At 38.6% G+C, this 20,684-nt stretch overlaps 3 protein-coding genes across 3 annotated transcripts; 1 reads left to right on the forward strand and 2 right to left on the reverse strand.

The window, feature by feature from the left end:
• Positions 1–746: 746 nt before the first annotated feature.
• On the forward strand, positions 747–7,482 carry LOC106355639 (ABC transporter B family member 5-like). The gene is made up of 11 exons (XM_048759812.1): positions 747–1,028; positions 1,115–1,169; positions 1,412–1,587; positions 1,670–1,891; positions 1,985–2,223; positions 2,446–3,245; positions 3,345–4,159; positions 4,234–4,500; positions 5,633–5,896; positions 6,069–6,365; positions 6,443–7,482. Exons 1-11 carry the CDS (start codon positions 747–749, stop codon positions 6,791–6,793), a joined length of 3,768 nt encoding a protein of 1,255 aa, XP_048615769.1. The 3' UTR covers positions 6,794–7,482.
• A 7,330-nt stretch (positions 7,483–14,812) lies between these two features.
• LOC106432711 lies at positions 14,813–15,421 on the reverse strand. Its single transcript, XM_013873554.2, has one exon. The coding sequence runs from the start codon at positions 15,419–15,421 to the stop codon at positions 14,813–14,815; it is 609 nt and encodes a 202-aa protein (XP_013729008.2).
• Positions 15,422–16,716: 1,295 nt separating this feature from the next.
• On the reverse strand, positions 16,717–18,874 carry LOC125588654 (AT-hook motif nuclear-localized protein 11-like). Its single transcript, XM_048760248.1, has 5 exons — positions 18,451–18,874; positions 18,134–18,201; positions 17,921–18,052; positions 17,673–17,834; positions 16,717–17,595 (listed from the first exon to the last, which is right to left on the reverse strand). The coding sequence occupies exons 1-5, from the start codon at positions 18,863–18,865 to the stop codon at positions 17,368–17,370; spliced, it is 1,005 nt and encodes a 334-aa protein (XP_048616205.1). The 5' UTR covers positions 18,866–18,874; the 3' UTR covers positions 16,717–17,367.
• Between the last annotated feature and the right edge of the window lie 1,810 nt (positions 18,875–20,684).

The raw sequence follows: 20,684 nt of genomic DNA on the forward strand, positions 1-20,684 counted from the left end.
AATTAGAGTTAGATTGAATGATTTTATGTTGTAATCAGTGAACCATTACGCATTGACCTAAAACATTTTTTCTCAAGTCAACCTGACTTAAGTTCCCGCGAACCATCGAATAGACACAACTCATATATATTAAGCATGTTTATATTATTATATACAAGAAGGTATCTAAATTCTGTAACAATGATATCCATATTTAGGCCTATTTTCTGTCGACGATTTTGTTTAAGACCCATCAAATGCCATGTTAGGAATACAATAAGGAATAGTGGAATACACGACCAAGTTCAGCAAATGCAGAAATTAGTCGCTCCCCATGACACATGAATGATGATATTTTCATATTAAGCACTCGAATATTTGGGTTAAACATTTATGCAATGATTTTAGGAATTACATGACAGAACAATACTACATAAAAGTTATGATGAATTAAACTGTATTTTTCTTTCTTTTTTAAACTGAATTAAACTGTATTTGTTAGGGAAAAAATAACAAAAAGAACAAAACATTCCATGTTTTTGTCTCTTAATCTTTGTTTATGTCACCTGATAACAACATCTCCAAAATAATATATATCTTACACCTCATTAATCCCTTCTTAACTATTGTATTAATAATAAACTAGATAGTAAACGGAAATTTTAAATGATCGTTCAGATGTTTTAAGATCTTTCAGTGATCGCTTTTTCTAGGCGTTGTTTCATTTCTGATACGTGTGGGTCATTTCTCTACGAAAATCCAGGACAATGGTCAATGTATCTAGTTTTGAGACAAGTCATGTTCATTCAAGAAGTCCCACACAGTCGGAGATGAAGAAGGGGAAAATCGAAGAGAAGGCAAAGACCGTACCTTTCTACAAACTGTTTTCTTTCTCGGATGTTACCGATGTGTTGTTGATGATCGTTGGTTCGGTCGGAGCTATCGGAAACGGTCTTGGTTTTCCGTTGATGACATTGTTGTTTGGTGATCTTATTGATACGATTGGTCAAAACCTATTCACAAACGACATTGTCGAGTTAATCTCCAAGGTTAGATATAGATGCCCAAAGGAAACGATCTTTCAAGTTTTACTTGGTTATGTTTACTTTATTTTTTTTGGTTTTCTTCGTTTTAGATTTGTTTGAAATTTGTCTACCTTGGACTTGGGACATTTGTAGCCGCCTTTCTTCGTAAGTAATACTCTCTGATTCAATTAAATATTGTTTAATACAATGTAAACATTTTCAATGTAAGATTTGACATAAATACATTAACTTAACCTCAAGTGAGAATTAATAAAAAGATAGAAAATATCATGCTATTAATTAATTTATGTAGAACATAACAAAACAGAACTACTGTATACACACATTTTTTTTTGTTTCTTGTCAAGGAAGAAAGCAATTTCGTTTTATGTTTTCCCGTGTTCTAGAGGTGTCTTGTTGGGTGATTACGGGAGAAAGACAAGCTGCAAGGATAAGAAGTTTATATCTGAAGACAATTCTAAGACAAGACATTGTATTCTTCGATGTCGAAACAAACACAGGAGAAGTTGTTGGTCGTATGTCAGGTGATACTGTTCTTATACTAGATGCTATGGGTGAAAAGGTAAACAAACGAAAAATATCCAGAAAATAGATGTTATTGTATACATACATTGAAATATATGAAGTGTCAAATTTTTTCTCAGGTTGGGAAGTTTATACAGTTGCTTGCAACTTTCTTGGCTGGATATGCTTTAGCGTTTGTGAAAGGATGGTTACTTACACTTGTTATGTTAGCCTCAATTCCTCTCCTAGCTATGGCTGGTGCAGCTACATCGATTATTTCCACTAAAGCTTCTTCTCAACAACAAGCTGCTTATGCCAAAGCATCAACTATTGTCGAACAAACTTGCGGGTCTATTCGAACCGTAAAAATACTTCTTTCCCTCCTTTATTGTTGACTTATCATAAAATATATAGAAGTTTGAAACATAAACCATGTTATTGCATGATTCCAACAGGTTGCTTCATTCACGAGAGAGAAGCAGGCGATTAGTAGCTACAAAGAGTTGATAAACTTGGCCTATGAGTCGACTGTCAACCAAGGTTTCTCTACGGGTTTAGGGTTGGGAGTAATGTTCTTGGTGTTCTTTTGTAGCTATGCTTTGGCTATATGGTTTGGTGGAGAGATGATACTCAGAAAAGGGTATACAGGTGGTGCAGTGATTAATGTAATGGTCATTGTGGTCACAAGTTCGATGTGAGTAGAACATATCTTCCTTAGTCTCAAAACAGTTAAAACAATTACAATTGTAATTTTTTTAGGGACAACTTCCCACTTCTGAATTAAGTAAATCTCACATCAGAAGCGAGAAGAGATTTAAGTAATGTATATAAGCGAGATGAACCAATTCACTTATTGCCAATTGGTTTTGAGTTGGAAACCAATCTAACTGTTTTTTTTTTCTTTTTCTTTGGATAGGTCTCTAGGGCAAGCAGCACCATGTCTAACCTCATTTGCAGCAGGTCAAGCTGCAGCTTATAAAATGTTTGAAACGATAAAAAGAAAGCCGGTAATTGATTGTTTTGACCAAAACGGGAAGGTTTTAGAAGATATACAAGGAAAAATAGAGCTGAGAGATGTGTGTTTTAGTTACCCTGCAAGGCCTAGAGAAGAGGTCTTTAGAGGATTCTCTCTGATGATCTCAAGTGGCACAACCACTGCTTTGGTAGGAGAAAGCGGGAGCGGGAAATCTACTGTGATCAGTTTAATAGAAAGGTTCTATGATCCGAATTCCGGCCAAGTGCTTATTGATGGTGTTGACTTGAAGGAGTTTCAGCTGAAATGGATTAGAGGAAAGATTGGATTGGTTAGTCAGGAACCGGTTCTGTTTTCTTCAAGTATAATGGAGAATATTGGGTACGGGAAAGTCGGAGCGACTGTCCAAGAGATTGAAGCAGCTGCGAAGCTAGCAAACGCGGCTAAGTTTATCGATAAGTTGCCTCGGGGTTTAGAGACAATGGTAGGTGAACATGGAACTCAGCTCTCAGGAGGACAGAAACAGAGGATTGCAATCGCTAGGGCCATACTTAAAGATCCTAGGATTTTGCTGTTAGATGAAGCGACAAGCGCTCTTGATGCAGAATCCGAACGAGTGGTTCAAGAAGCTTTAGATAGGGTGATGGCTAACCGGACTACTGTGATTGTCGCACATCGGTTAAGCACGGTGAGAAATGCTGATGTGATTGCTGTTCTTCACCGTGGACAGATAGTTGAAGAAGGTACATGATACACATTGTTACTTAAGGATATATATATATTCTTTTGGAATATAAAATTGTTTAGCTTTTGTTTTACTTTTATTACATTTTACATTTAAGGTTCACATTTGGAGCTACTCAAGGATCATGAAGGGGTTTATTCACAACTTATACGGCTACAAGAGATAAACACGGAATCAAAACGATTAGAGATTTCAAATGGACAGCAAGACGGATCTATCAGGAATGGAGGAAACAGTGGCAGTAGGATGCATGGTGATGATGATGATGAATCTGTTTCCGCTCTTGTCTTACTTGCAGGACAAGAAAACACTGAAATGCCTAAAGATATGCCCAAAGATGTGTCAATTACTCGAATTGCTGCTCTTAACAAACCGGAGGCTCTGATTCTTACACTTGGAACCATAGTATGTGCACTTGACGGCGCTATATTCCCCATCTTTGGACTCTTCTTTGCTAAAGTTATCATGGCTTTCTTCCAACCGCCTCATGAGCTGAGGAGCGATTCGAGATACTGGTCGATAATATTTGTGCTTCTTGGTGTACTCTCTTTGGTAGTGTATCCAACACATATGTCCTTGTTTGCTGTAGCTGGAGGGAGACTGATTCGTAGGATACGATCAATGTGTTTTGAGAAAGTTGTTCACATGGAGGTTGGGTGGTTTGATGAGCTCGAGAACTCGAGTGGTGCCATTGGAGCAAGGCTCTCTGCTGATGCAGCCTTGATCAGGACACTTGTGGGCGACTCGTTGGCTCTAACTATCAAGAACGTTGCAACCGCCGTGGTGGGAATAATCATAGCTTTTGTGATTAGCTGGGAGTTAGCTGTTATTATCTTAGTACCGATTCCTTTAACTGGAATCAATCATTACGTTCAGATTAAGTTCATGAAAGGCTTCAGTGCAGACGCAAAGGTTGGTTCTTTTTCATTAAATAGGTTTAGGGTTTGTTACTTTTTCAACAAGAAACTGAAATAAATTGTTTGTAGACAAAGTACGAGGAGGCGAGTCAAGTGGCGAGTGATGCGGTTGGGAGTATAAGAACGGTTGCGTCTTTCTGTGCGGAGGAAAAAGTGATAGAGATGTATAAGAAACGATGTGAAGATTCGATCAAATCGGGGATGAAGCAAGGACTAGTCGCAGGATTAGGGTTTGGTCTCTCCTTCTTCGTTCTTTACTCTGTCTACGCTGCTTGTTTCTACGCAGGTGCTAGATTGGTAAAAGACGGAAGGACAACTTACAACGGTGTTTTTGAGGTTTTGTCTTCGTTCTTTTTCTCCGGAAATCTATAGTAGACATTAGTGTTCGGGTTCGGTCTGGATTTCGGGTTTTGCTTTCAGCCTCCTAGGCACCATTTGGATTTTATATATGTTTAGGTCAGGTTTTAAACACACTTTGGTTTCAAATATATTTTATAACTAGATGTTTCACCGCGTTCATCCGGGCATAAGTATTTTATAATTACTTATTAATACATACATTACTAATTAAAAAAAAAATATAGTGATAAATTAAACCAATATATATATATATATATAGTGATACATAATTATTTATGTTTTCATTTGAATTTTTTTACATATTATATTTTTTTGAAAATTTCTTTGTACAATAATTTATTATTAATAAATAAATCTTAGAAATCACTTAATATTCTCTTTTCAATTATATAAATTATGAATTTTACTTGATTAATATTTAGTTATGTGTTTTTTTTTTAATTTTACCAATTTTAAAAGATATTTTTGGATAACACAATATATATAAAGGAACTATCTCTTTTTTTAATATGTTTTTAGATTTTGGATAATTTTTATTATTATTAATTTTAATCACTTATTTAATTAAATAAATTATTATTTTTTATTAATTTTTGGCTAATTTATATATTTTATTCTTTAAAGGTATAAACGAAATTAACGTATGTAACTTTTACCGAAGCTCGAATGCGAAAAAATCACTTCACAAATAATAGTATAGATAGATATATAGATATATCCAAGACACATTTTAGAGCATAATCTATTTCTAGTTTGGTTAATTTTAATTATGTTCAGATAATTTTAGATGGCATAACAAAATAAACACAAAATTGAATATCTGAGATACTTATTTAGTTCTTGAATACAATTTGGATACTAACTCAAATTTTTATGTCAGTTTTTTTTGGGTTATTCGAATTTTAAATATTTTGGGTTCGGTTAATAAATAATAACACTTAGGGCAAATGTATGTTTTACACAACTCTACTTGATCAATTCGAGTATTTTTACAGTTTGGACATGTTTTTTTTGTTCGGATTCGGTTCGGATATTAGATTACTGTTTTTTATTGCCTAGACCTGCTAGAAGAGGCTAAATGTTTTTCTATTGGATGGGTTTGCGCCAGGTTTTCTTAACATTGACGGTGACAACAATTGGGATTTCTGGGGTGAGTTCTTCCGCTCCTGATTCAAGCAAAGCTAAGAGTGCTGCTGCTTCGATCTTCAGAATCATCGATAGGAAATCGAAGATAGACACGAGAGATGAATCAGGGATGGTGTTGGAGAACGTAAAGGGAGATATCGAGTTTTGTCACATAAGCTTTGCTTACCAAACTAGACCTGATATTCAGATTTTTCGTGACCTTTGTTTCTTCATTCGTGCCGGAAAGGTAACATTTTGTATACAAATTATAAAACTTATAAATCTTAAGTGATATATATGTAGAAAATGGACTAATCTACCTATAGTCAATTTGTTTGAAATATATCTGACTTAATAATAAACTGATGCTTCTTTCAAACTTTACATGTTTACTTTTCTAATTCTTGTGCTTATTTCAGACTGTTGCTTTGGTCGGAGAAAGTGGATCAGGTAAGTCTACGGTGATATCGCTGTTACAGAGGTTTTACGATCCGGATTCGGGTCATATCACTTTGGACGGAGTTGAGCTCAAGAAGCTGCAACTGAAATGGCTGAGACAACAAATGGGGCTTGTAGGGCAAGAACCTGTACTGTTCAACGACACAATACGAGCCAACATTGCTTATGGAAAGGGAGGAGAAGAAGCAACCGAGGCTGAGATCGTAGCTGCTTCTGAGCTCTCTAATGCTCATAAATTCATCTCTAGTATACAAAAGGTGACTGAAACAAGATCTTTTGATATTTATATTATTACTTGTGTTGCAAGTAAAAACTCTTTCATGTTTGGTTTTAGGGTTACGATACTGTGGTCGGTGAGAGAGGGATACAGTTGTCAGGAGGACAGAAGCAACGCGTGGCGATTGCACGTGCCATCGTGAAAGAACCGAAGATCTTATTACTGGACGAAGCGACGAGCGCGTTGGACGCAGAATCGGAGCGTGTGGTTCAGGACGCACTTGACCGGGTGATGGTGAACCGGACCACGATCGTGGTGGCTCACAGGCTTTCGACGATCAAGAATGCTGACATCATTGCCGTAGTGGAGAACGGTATGATCGTTGAGAAAGGGACGCACGAGACGTTGATGAATATCGAAGGTGGTGTTTATGCTTCCCTCGTTCAACCTCACATGAGTGCTTTCTAGGGACGTTAATACGGGCTCAACCCCACAGGGTTAGCCCTAATCCGTGCTAACTCGGTGAAATGCCCTAACCCTTATTTATGTAACAGTGTTTAAAAAAGGCTGGTCCTAATAGGTCTAGGGTTTAAATCTTAACTTTTTAATTTTGATTGACAAAATTATTATAAATATATACTGAAATTTTAAATTTGTTAGATAATGCAAAATATATTTTTTCCGTCAAAATTTCAAAAAAAAAATCAAATTTTTCTGCCAAAACGGAAAATCAAGTTTTAGCTAAAACAGAAAATCGAGCCAAAAACTAAAAATCGAGTTTTTTCCCACAACTAAGAATCAAATTTTTCCGCCAAAAACGAAAACTGAATTAAGAAAACTGAGTTTTCCCGCCAAAAACTAAAAATCGAGTATTCCAGCCAAAACCACAAAATCAAGTTTTTCCGCCAAAACAGGAAAATTGAATTTTCAAGCCAAAACCACAAAACCGAGTTTTCCGTCAAAAAGTGAAAAATGAATTTTTCCGCCAAAACCACAAAATCAAATTTCCCGCCAAAACCGAAAAAACTCAATTTTAAGTTATGGCGGGAAAATCGATCTTTTGTTTTTGGCGGGAAAAACTCGGGTTTGTGGTTTTAACGGGAAAACTCATTTTCCGGTTTTGGCGAGAAAAAAATCAATTTTTCGGTTTGACGGAAAAAATTGGGTTTGTGATTTTGGCGGAAAAACTTGTTTTTGGTTTTGGTGAGAAAATTTGATTTTGTGGTTTTGGCGGGAAACTCGATTTTGCAGTTTTGGCGAAACTTGATTTTCCGGTTTTGGCGAAAAAACTCGATTTTGTGGTTTTTGTGGAAAAACTCAAATTAGGTTTTGGCGGAAAAAACAGAATTTTTGTTTTTGACGGAAAAACTTTATTCTTAGTTGTGGGGCAAAAACTCGATTTTGCGATTTTGGCAGGAAAACTTGATTTCGAAGCTCAACAAATTGAAGGAAAGAATCATATCATATCTTAATTTTTCTAATTTTATCTTTAAAATTTAAGAACAAAAATAAATGAAATATTTTTTTTCAGTTAAATTGACTAACCCTGGTACAAACCCTAACCCTTGATTATAACAAAGTTAAAATATGGCTGAGTTAAAATAGGGTTGGGCTTATAATAAACAAAAGATGGTTGGACCATAACCCTATGGTTAACATCCCTATCCCTAGTGCTTTCTAATTGATACAATCATACAACGCCGTATTTTTCATAATAAACAAAAGATAGAAATTAAAGACACGAACGTTTCTAACAAAATGTTTTTTTTCTCCGAACAAAATGTTTTGTATGAAGAATTATTCATTGTTTGTTTGGCTGAAAATAAAGATTTTTGTAAGGATTTGAATCCACATTCGTGCTTTAGAATTACAACTAGATCACGACCCGCGCAACCGCACAGGTTTTTGTTTTCATTTATTTTTATATAAATATTTTGTTTTCAATTCTAAAATGGGATATATTATAATATATATGTGTCTATCAATTTTTAAAACATAATAATAATTTTACTGTATATTTTTTTCGTTGAATAGATTGTTTCAAACTTTCACATGTATTTGTATCTTCTTCTATATATATATATTTTCGAATTATTATTTTATTATTAAAATCATAACTATATATATAAAGATTATTAAATATTGTTTTATTGTCATATTCAAAGATATTGTAACATTTCACAAATTTAGAAAGTTTTTAAAAATTAAGCTTTTCGCTTCATAGATTAATATTATCAAGTAAATAATTAAATATTTAGTTTTTGTTTAATTTTTAAAATACACTATATATTTTAAAATTTGTTTTCATTGGTTTAAGGTAGTAAAGATTAATCATTGTTAGATAATATTATTTTTGTTATTTAAAAAAAGATCTTTATAATTTTAAAAGTTAACATCGACAAATATTTAAATATTTAGCATATAGAGGTATAGTATTACAACATTAAATTATATCTATTTAATTTATACTATATATAAATCCAATGAATCATCTATTGTTTAAATCCAATTATTGATAGCCCAATAAAAATTTATGGTAAGTCCAAAATTTAAATGATAAGATTAGATATTAAATAAAACATGACTTTCTAGGAATAGGTCTATTAGGTCCATTTTTAAAAAAAAATCACACATGAATCAAGGTTGTGACTTCTATTTTAATATATAAGATGAATCAAACGTATCTTTCATTCGATACTACAAAAGAGTCTCACGATAACAACTTAATAGAGATCACGAGAGTATAATGAGTAAAATACAACTCTTTAGTATTTTCCTTGATCTTTCTCTTTCTCGTTATTGTCTTTGTATTCAGATGATTAGAAAAGCTTTAACCACCTCTTCTATTTATAGTACTTGGATTTTCTTATTCTCAATTGTGTTAACAAAATTTTCAACCGACGTTTGATCAGAAGAGTAAACTAGCTGATTTGTTTTCTTTTGCTTTGACGCATGATTTCCCTATTAGGCTGGACATTGTGTAGGAAATGATGAGTTAGGCCCATATTCACACAATTTTTATAAGGTCAAATTTATCCTTGAGCTATTCTCAGAGTCAGTGATAGATCACAGAAACAATTTGTATAAGGGGCAAAAATTAAAATCACTAGATAAAATACCAAAATATAGTCATGAAACAGGACAACGAATTATAATTTTTTTAGTCTCTTAAAATTTTGTCAAAACATTTGAAGTATAGGGGGCATAAAGCAATATAGCAACAGGGGCATATCTTAAATTTGTTATAAAATTAGATTAATTTTAAAAATTCTATGGTTGGCAACTGCCCCACCCTAAGCCTATGTGTTTCCACCCCTGCTATTCTTTTTTTTGGTCAACAGCTTTTTCATTCAAACCATTAAAAGCTTACACATTGTTTTGCAACATAAGGGAAGCAAGAGCAGTCTTTGCAAAGTTATCAGCTACAAAGTATGTTGTGCGCGGAATTAAAACAAAAGATAGAGATGTGAAGAGAGGAATGAGGTGACCAATATCGCATAGAAGTCCCGCTATCTCGTTCAACACCAACCCTGATCGCAGGGCGGAGATGAGGATGCTTGAGTCCAATAGAATCTGGAGACATGAAATCCCCTCTTTTGATGCTTCCTGCATCGCCTTCCGGATGGCTAGAGCCTCCGCTGTTAGTGCTGATCCGACGAGGCTGCGCGAATCAGCGCCTTGGATCTCCAAATGGGTCTTCTTATCCTGTATAAACCAACCAAAACCAGCACATTTAGACTCAGCATTCCAAGCCCCATCCACCGAACATGTCGGAACATCAGTCACAATCTTTTCTACATTGCTCCGCGAAGGGAGCTCATATGTTTCTGGTTTTGTCTTAGCAGATTCCCATTCTTTAGCATCTTGAACTGCTTTTGAAAGTGTCTCCTCCGCTGTGTACAGCTTATCCTCAAACAGTCTCTTGTTCCTTGCTGTCCAAAGGTTCCAAATGATCCAAGGGGACAGGGGAGAACAACACAGACCTGACGGTGGGAGATTTAGGACCTTGGGGATAAGAGTCAACATTTGTTGTAGTGAGCCCAAAGGGAAAGCCTGAGCTTGGGGAGCCAGGGAGGAAGATAGGAGCTAGCTCCCATGTTCTTTGAGCAAAGGGACAGTGCATGAGAACATGTTCGACAGTTTCCAGCACCCCACAAACCTTACACGCAGGAGCAACTTCCATTCCACGTCTGATCAGAAGCTCCGCGACAGGTAGGGCGCTGTTCAGAGCTCTCCAAATGAAATGTTGGATCTTTCCTGGGGCGTCTAGTTTCCAGACATGTTTGATCCAATCAAAACTAAGCAGGTTCTGTCGATGTTCTATTAGATTGGACATCATATAACCAGACTTGGTGGTATAGTTACCTTTGCTCTCTCCTAACCACACCAATTTATCAGGTGGTTTTTGGGAACTGGGGATTAGCTGTCTGATAACTTCCTCATACTGAGGTCAATGGAACCACACCAGAGATAAGTTCCATTCATTCGAGTCCGGCAGTAGCAAGTGTTGGACTTTAAGGTGCTGGTTTGTCCTTGTTGGAGGTCCGATGGGCGTCATCGGTTTTGAGGTGGAAAGCCAAGGGCTGGACCATACGTTGATACTAGCTCCATCTCCCACCAAGTATCCCAAACCCTTCTCAAGAACTTCTTTCCCTGCCATTATCCCCGTCCAACCATGTGACGCAGCCTGTTTAGGGGTGCTCTCCATAAAGGAGCATTCGGAGAAATACTTTCCTTTCAGCACTTGGGACAGCAAAGCCTCGGGATTGTTCATGATGCGCCATCCCAATTTAGCTAGAAGGACATCATTGAACGTTTCAATATCCTTAAAGCCTAGCCCCCCCCCCCCCCCACACACATTTTGGCGTTGCCATTCGATCCCAAGAAACCCACGCCATCTTCCTTTTTTCAGGTGCACTATCCCACCAAAATCGTGTTAGGATCGATTGGATGCGCTTACAGACTGACTTAGGGATTTTGAAGCTTTGCATGGAGAAGTTGGGGAGTGTTGATAGAACTGTCTGTAGCATCACATGCTTTCCTGCACCAGATAGGAACTTCGTCGGCCATGCTTCGGAGCGTTGGCGTATCTTGTCCACTAGTCCTGTAAAAACATCTCCCTTCTTGCGTCCAAAATTCTCAGGTAACCCTAGGTATTTGCCCATGCCACCTTCCTTATCTATACCAATAGAGGTTTTAACTCTACTCATGATCGACTCCGGCGTTTTCGAGGAGAAGGATATTGTTGACTTGTTCAGGTTTATACACTGCCCTGAGCAGTTCTCATATCTCTTTAGAATCCTCATTAGAGAGGTACAACTCTTCATATTGATACCACTGAAGAAGACTGTGTCATCAGCAAACAATAAATAGTTGATGAATGGGCTTCTTCGAGCCACTTGTAGTCCCTTAAGTCTCCCATTTTGTTGTTCCTTTAGGCACAGTCCCGTGAGTACCTCAGCACACAGAATGAACAGGTACGGGGACAGCGGGTCCCCTTGCCGTAGCCCTCTGTTCGGTTGGACTTTACCAAATGGCGCACCATTGATGAGGTATGCATACGAGACGGTGGAGACACATTCCATCACCCAATTCACCCACACCGAGTCAAAGCCTAGCTGGTTGAGAATTTTGGCTAGGAAAGCCCATTCAATTATGTCGTACGCTTTGCTCATGTCGGTTTTGATCACCATGGAGCATCTCTTAGTGGCTTCGGAAACCATTAGATAGTGAAGGTTCTCGTGAGTGATAAGGATGTTGTCCGTAATAGCACGCCCCGGGACAAATGCTGATTGCTGCTTGGACACGATGTGATCAAGGAACTTCTGGAGACACAGGGTTAGTATCTTTTCTATGATCTTATAGCGCACATTGCAGAGCGCTATGGGACGGAACTCTGAGGGGCTCTTCGCGCAAGGGACCTTAGGGAGTAGACAGATATGCGTTTCATTGAATGTTTTATCCATTTTTCCAGTCAGGAAAAAGTCCCGCACCTCCCTACAGATGTCCTCCCCTATCACTTCCCAAAAAGAGTGATAGAACCCCGCCGAGAAACCGTCTGGCCCTGGCGCCTTATCAGTGTTGATGTGCTTCACTGCACAGAGAATCTCCGTATCTGTTGGGATCGCAGTGAGTGTTTGATTGGTCTCCGGGGAAATACGCCTTGAGATGGCTTCTTCAACAGCCTCCATTCCACCAGCGCCATTAGATGTAAAGAGTTTGGTATAGTAGTCTGCAGAGACTTTACCAATCTCTGCCTCCTCATGAAAAGGTATGCCAGCTTCATCTTCAATAGTGGTTAGGCGATTATAGGATCTCCTTCCTTTCGTTACAGTATGGAAGTAGGCGCTGTTCCTGCCTCCTCCTTGTAGCCACTGCACCCTACTTCTTTGACGCCAATACAATTCCTCCTCTTTGTATGCTTTGCTGAGGGCTAGGGAGAGCTCCCTAATGATCTCCGGAGATGGATCTCCACAGGAAAGATGCTCCTCCAATCTAGCCTGGAGATCAATAATAGCTTTTGCACTATTCTCCTTCTTGGTTTTAAACCATTTGATTAGTTCCTCACGGCAACGCTTGATCTTAGATTCCACCTGTTCAGGTACATCTTTCTGCCAGGCATCTTCATCACTTTGCGTGCCTCTGGCATATCCTTGATGCTTCGGTTGTACCTGAACAAGCGCCTCCTCTTAGGCTTGGATGTATCCAAGTAGGTTACCAGAGGTCTATGGTCAGAGCCCTCAAAACGGAGGTAATCACAGCGGCCAGCAGGGAACGTATCAAACCAAGCACAGTTTGCTAATACACGGTCCAACCTGGCTCGGATGAAGTGTGTACATCGTTGGCCCCTCCACGAAAGGGGGTTGTCTACATGCTTCACATCCCACATGCCATTTTCCGACACAAAGCTTCTGAAGGGTATAAAAGAACCCTCACATCTCTCTGGTCCCCCTACCTTCTCCACATTATCTAAGATATCATTAAAGTCCCCTGAAAGAAGCCAGGCAGTGTCTCTGTCTCGCCCAAGTTGGGAAATGGATTCCCAAAACGCAGCTCTATTTTCCTGTTGAGGCATCCCAAATATAAAAGTGACATGAAACTCAGTATTCTTTACCTTCAGTTTAGTGTCAATGAAGTGTGGAGTCGCTACGAGTATACTGATGTCAATGTCTGCTTTCCAGAAGAGTGCCAAGCCTCCGCTGAGGCCTATTGGTGGGACTGTGAGGTGGTGATCATAGCGGAGACTCTGGAGCTCAGAAAGCACAAACTCATCTTGATTTTTGGTCTCCATAAGAAAGAGTATATCCGGGTTTAAGGTCTTTTTTATTTCCCGGATTCTTGGAACTGTCAAGTCACCTCCCAAACCTTGACAGTTCAAGCAGACAAGAGCTAAGGAATCAGGTTTTGCGGAGGCCGAAAATCCGCCCTTCGCTTCCTTGTTGCTGGGACATGCACCATTGTTGGGGGGTCTTGCGCCTGAGAGTCAGGTAAGTCTGCATTCCCACTCCTTTCCACACATAATTTCTTGCGAGGCGGGTTAGTGGAGCGAGCTGTCATCTGTTTCGAGAGGCGCGTATTTTGGAGAGGACTTCTATTCACTTTTGCTCTAGTTGTTTTATTTCCTTGAGCTGCTGGATTAGCAGTGGTTCCTCTCTTTGCCGGTGCTTTGCTTGCAGCTTTCTTTTTACTTGAGGATGCTTGAGGAGTTTTGGTTTTAGTGCTTATAGGAGAACCAATTCGCAGTGCAGCAGGGACTCTCTGACCAGACACAGGGAGGTCCCCAGCCGGTGACTGGGTCTGTTTGCTACCAGAACTTCCTTCATTAAGCTTATTGCGGAGGTCTCCTTGCTCATAGTTGACCTCAACATATTGCAGCCGTGCTATCAATGAGCTTGAGAGGCCTCCAGACCTCTGGGGTTCCTGTTGGGGACGCTCAATTCTCTCCAGTGCTGATCGTCACTCTGAGGAGTGGCTGTTAATCTCACCACGTTCCGGAATAGCCGGTAGTTCCATAGGCTCCCTGGCTGGATTCGGGGGAGGGGTCCTTGAGGACTGAGAATACTGAGGACGATCCCCATGAAGGTGGTAATCTCTCAAAGAATGGGTGGAGGAACGGTCTCTGAGCTCTCTTCTCTCAAATGTAGGCCTCCTGTCCTGAGCTCTCCCTACAGGTCTTGAATCATAAGATGATTGGTGTTGCGCATAGTCATGGTAAGGTCTCCTTTCCGGATAACTTGGTCGAGAGGTAGTTGATCTTTGAGATACCGCATGATCATCCCTAGAATGGGAATCCGAGTTCCTCATTTGGCTCGACGGAGCTCGTCGGTGGTCCTGACGTCTTCGGTGCTCCTCTATGCTCCTCAGTGTATTCTGCTGACTTATTCCCAACGTGTGGGTAGATGTTCTTGTCGAGACTGGTTTAGTAGGGGAATCATCCTCCTCATGGAAGAGAGAGTAGCAGTAGAAACAGTGTTTCTGCAGATTTTCTTACTCCAAGTCCACATTGAAGACTTCACCAGATTGAAGTTGGACCGGTAGCTGCATCTCCAGATTTTTGAGACAATCAATATCCACACGAACTCTGCCTTGGGGAATGTCCTCATCAATGTGGATACCAAGCTCTTCTCCAATAGTTTCTAGAACCTTGAAGGTCCAGAAGTGTAGGGACAGGCCGTGAATATTAATCCAGAATGGAGTACGCCTGGGGAAAGAGTTTGATACGATTGGCTCCCATCGTTGTAGAATGATCATCCATCTTTTGTAGTGGAAAGGTGCTCGCCTCATTACAGATAATAAGGCATCTTCCGTCTCAAATTTGACTTGGAACAAGTCTGGCCCTAGAGTTCTTCCTGTGACAGCGGTTTCGAGGTTCCAGAATTGGATTAGCCAGTCCAGGACCCACTGAGGTTTTTGGATCGATGGCTTGGTGACCCGACCTAAGAGAGTGAGCTTGTTGTCTTCAATGAGTTCCGAGTTGTCACTTGATGGGAGTAGGACAGGGGCTCTTCTACTTTGCGAAGAGGGTTTCCGTGTTGGGGTTCTAGATGCTTCAGGCACCCATTTTCCTTTTTCGGATCTTGAATACCGGTTTGACATGTTGATGTAGATTGCACGCTCCAGTTAGCTGGGTTAAGGATCCTCACTGCGAGGTAACGACGAGGTGGTCGGTAGATACTGATTGTGGTAGCTTTCAATTACGAGGGAGGGTACTGTCCACCGGTCCTCAGCGATGAGGTAAAGAAGCTGGTAGGTTTTAGTTTATGAAGTTTTCGACGAACAAAGCTCCCAGATCTGCCATGAGTTTTTTTCCAGATCCCATTTTTACACTGTACAAAGAACCACCATAAAAGGGGAAATCGATTGACCCAAAAATCCTCACGCCGTAAAGTGGATGCGGTGGTTGTCGGAGCTACAGGACGGAGGAGCTAAGGTGGAGAGCGGTGGAGATCGAACTAGATCTGAGAAATATGCTTGTCTGGGGAAATGGGCCTGGGAGAGATTTCAAAAAACGCGTGCATCTCACACGCTAGGGTTTTTCCGCCCCTGCTATTCTACATTTCATAATGTGTTAAAGCATTTAGGGATTGAACCTGCAGAGTCTCAGATCACACAATAGACTATAAATTTCAGATTAAACTAGGTGAATAATAAGAAAGAAGTAAACGGTAGTATTGTGACAAAAAAAAAGTAAACAGTAGTAAATTAATACAGTTGTAAATTCTGGAAAAAAAATACGCTAGACCCATGGTAGTTCACAGGAAATCATATATCAAACAATTATCAAGGTTTATTAAGAACAGTTCTAGAACTCAAATCACATCAAACAATTTTCGTTGGCGAGAGATAATCTATATCTAATTCGTAAAATCCTAAATTTCTTTGCAGATTCAATCAATTCAGACAAGAATTAAAATCATGTTTGATATGTTCACTAAATCAGTAAACCAAATTTATTTGCATATAGGTATTAAGCTCATCAAAATTAATTCATGCAATTAATAATGCTTTCGCATCTACTAATTATCTTAAGATCTAGATTTCAAATTGTCAATCCAAATCTAGCATTGAGAACAATCAAGATGAAGAATAAAAGATAAACCCTAACACTTCATTCTAACAATTCATTCGATCCTTTGAAAACCCTAAGTCCAACTGGTGATTTATTCAAACATGATCAACAAAACACAAATCATATTCTGAGCACATTTATCCAGAACCGAATAACGGGAATCGAACCAAACCAAAAAATTAGGGTTGATTCGGATTTAGGTCCTATCAATTATTCGATTGGGTCATATGTCAGTAAAACTATAAAAAAAAAACAAAATCAATGAGAAACCGAACCGAAATCCGAATGGGTACATGAATTTCTATAGTATAATTTATATTCTTATAAATTTTAACTATATTCAGTTTTAAAATAAATGGATAAGTTAAAAGTATTATTTATAAGCCGAAATACCTAAAAATGAATTATCACAATACTTTTTATTCAAAATATTCAATATTATCTGAATTATCCAATTTTTTAACAAAAACTCAAACGAAGTGATATTTAGTCTGAACACCCAAATTTCTGATACGATTTTTAATCCGAATTAACCGAAAAATTGGAACCAAATAGGATCCGCAATTACCTCAAATATTAGCAGGTTCCCAATTTTGTTACCCGAACCGAAATAACCGAAACCGAACCAAAATTTTAAAATACCCGGATAGATGTAAACTTCTAGAACTGAAGGATCAAAGAATCGAAAAAAAAACGAACCGATAACCGAATGTCCATGGCTAGTTATTGGTATCATGCGTTCACTATGTGCGTGGATTTATATTTTTTGTAGCGAAATAATAAACGTAAGTAGTTGATATATATATGTATATTTTAACCCAAAAAAAGCGCAAAAAAAAACTCAATTAACCAAAAGCTCAAGAACCCAGCATGAATTCTGAAAATCACTAAAGACATTTTGTTCTCAGAGAAGTTAGCTTAAGTCTTTCTTCTTCTTAATCTCCTAGATTCAATGCTTATACACACAAATGGATCATCCACGCATTAGATCAATGTCCATATGGGCATGATGCATGTCCATTGATCTTGAACCTATTGACCACATCCCTGCAGGCGTCTGAACAAGGTTATGGCTTTGCTGACGAACATCAGGCGACGTTGCTGCTGTGTTATCGCCCAAAGCGTCAGTTTCTTGGACATCTTCATTTCGTTTTTTAATCTTCCCTTTAGGAATAGCCCAAATGAAGCTCCCAATGATAACCTATTAAGGAGACAACACACAAGTTTAGATAAAAATGATGTCTAAAGAAGTTTGATGATGTTTACAAGCAGGCTCACCTGAACTGAGCTTGCTGCTATTAGAGGCCCTCCAACTCCACCACCAATGACACGAAAATCCGGGCAAGCGAGTGAGACCGCTAGATTCACAGTGCGGTTTGGGTAGTCATTGTCAGTTGCGTTCGGATAAGAAGTTGACAGAGTTAAGAGCTCAAAACGACCCTATAGACCATAGAGTAAACACAACAACATGAGTAGTGTTCTTCTCTTGTAAATCATAATAAACTGTAAGGACAACAATATCAAACCTCGTATTTAATAGCTCCCTGTGATGGCGATGGCTGAAGAATAGTTGCAGTAGAGACTGCACCAGTAACGGATAAAACACAAATGGCTCTTGGACTTTGCTGTGAAAAGGACACAACCTTTGATGCAATGTCCTGACAAACAAGACAAGAATGTAGATTAAAGACTAATCTCAAGAAACCTTAAAAGAAGAGACTAGAGGAAGAAGACTATACTTCACCAACGGAAACTGCGATTACGTGCGGGGTGAAGCTCATCCCGGACGATGAAGGCAGCGATCCACCTTAGAAGGCACAACATCAGGACGCAAAGTTTAGTAAAAACATAGCTTAAGATAAAAGCCCTTAGAATAAAAGATTATTCAAATTTATAAAACTCTATATTGAAAAATTCTAAAGCTTTATTTAGTCTAATAACTCTTCCCACCAGTTTTCAAAACCAATGTCCTCATAAACTAGTACAAGTCAATATAACCTCATTCCACCATTTACAGAGCCTTTCACATTAAATTTCATGAAGAGGGGTTTATTACCAATGGAACTAAGCCTTTGCTTCTTGCCGGAACAAGGAGGTCTTCCACGGCCACGTTTGTTAGAGTTTGGGGACATGGAGGAGGAGGAGGAGACTGAAGGAGACAATGCCAAGGAAACAGAACCGTCTTGTCCGTATTTTCTAGGTCTTCCTCTCTTCCGCTTCACAAACGTCTCACCAGACGGAGGAAGTGCAACCGGCGTTGGAGAATCAACCTGAGAAGTCTCAACTGGTAAAGGAGGAGACACGAGTCCAGTGGAGCCGCCTCCTTGGTTTAGGTTTGGCACGAAAGGAGAGTTGGGATTGGAGAAATGTTGAAACCCTTGCAATCCATAAAACGACGCTTGGGTTTGTGGAGGAGCAGAACCAGGCATGCCTCTTTGGATATAGTAAGAACCCGACCCGGATAACGCCATTGCTTCTCTTTGATCATTGCTTCTGCCAAAAGGATGCAAAACTCGCTGGGGGACCTTATAAAGGTTTCGAACTTTATGGGGCTAACTGGCTACAAAAGGGGGAAGGGAAAATATCTGATTCTTATATGAAAGGATAAGAACAAAAAGCAGAATCTAAAGAGGCTTTTAAAGATATTATGACTTGGGGGTTAAGTTAACCATGCAACTGAAAAATCTCTCAAAGCTTATCAACAACACACAAGCTTCTATTTAACCTAATAGGTTTTATGTAGCTTTAGTATCAAGCTATGTAGATCCAAAAGAGAAAAGGGAAACAACCAAGAAATAAGATATGAACCTTTTCTTCTCCATCAACAACGGTGAAGAAAGGGTTTAATTACTTTCTCTCTCTCTCTCTCTCTCTCTCTAGTTCTTCTTTTGCTTTACTGAGGTGATAGAGGGAAACAGAAGAAAACAAAAATACTAGTGTATCAATCAGGTCTCTCTCCCTTATTGAGAGTTGAAAGCATTTACCGTAGATACACACAATTTTGATGTCTGACTTTGACCATACGCTCTCTCTCTCTATACTCTCTAGACTTCGTCCTAGCATCTTGTAATTTACAGGTGTGTGACGTTATTGATTGAGGCGCGTGTGTCAACCGTCATGATAGTTGGGGGAGAGAGTGAAGGTCACGCTCAAGAATGTGATGTTATCTACTCAAGACTTGTTACTCTCTGGATACACTGTTGATGATGATAAACACCGGCAAAGCTTTCAAATTTATCAAAACTCTGTTAATTTCTTTTCTCTCTCAGAGGATCTAATGTTTAGATTCCAGCCATATACACTTTAGAATGTAACTATACATTCAGTAAAGAGAAAGAACTAAAACTACTTTTGTGGATAAATTAAGCAATTATTGTTCTTGTCTCTACTGATCTAATCTCCAAATGTTTATCTATAAACAAGCCATTGATGAAAATTTAGACCTAATAATCTATCAGACAATACAGAATCTGAACAATCAACATAGGTTCTTCAACCGAATTTCAAGATAAGAACAAAATTGATTCCAAAATTTTGAGATATAAACATTAAGATAGAAGAGCCAATGCATTAGCTTTCTAACATTAATGGAACAGCGAATTATTGATGTAATGTGGTTTTTGAGCAATTAGAAAACTAGTGTGCTTTATTACTTGCCAAGTGCTCCATTGTTTGAGCAGTTTTAAGTAGATAGTAGTTGGAGTTTAATTTTTTTATTCAGTGTTTTCTTCCCAACTGCAAAATCCACATTTCTTTTTCCTCTCACTACCGTCAAGCTTGATAACACAAAATCAAATAGACCCTAGATCAAGAAACAAATCTCTTCATATAGATATAGGACTTGTTTGCATGTTGCAGTGACCTGCGACCAAAAATCAAAATGTTGTTCGGTTTTTTTTATCGCAGATTCCGTTACTTACGACCAGCTACTGCAACGTGCAACATGCAATTAAATGTTGTTTATTTCGGTGTTGAAAGTACCTGCAATCAGCCACCAGCGATCAGGTGCAAGTTGTAAAAATTTTTTTAGTCACTAATTTTTCAGCGACTTAATATTGTGTGACTTCTGAGTGAAATATCAAACGAACAACAACATGTAATTTGCAACATTCAATTGATCGCGCAATCAATCTTGTGACAGAAAAACGAATAACAACCTGCTAGATACACCGACCGCAGGTGACATACAAACTCCATGGTGTATCAATTCTTGTCAGGTTCATTCCCTCAAAGCGGCACCGTTTGTTATAAACTTTATGGACCGAATATGCATGGTCAAGCCCGGCTTGG

Source organism: Brassica napus, chromosome C6 (genome assembly GCF_020379485.1).
Source record: "Brassica napus cultivar Da-Ae chromosome C6, Da-Ae, whole genome shotgun sequence".
Lineage (NCBI taxonomy): Eukaryota > Viridiplantae > Streptophyta > Magnoliopsida > Brassicales > Brassicaceae > Brassica > Brassica napus.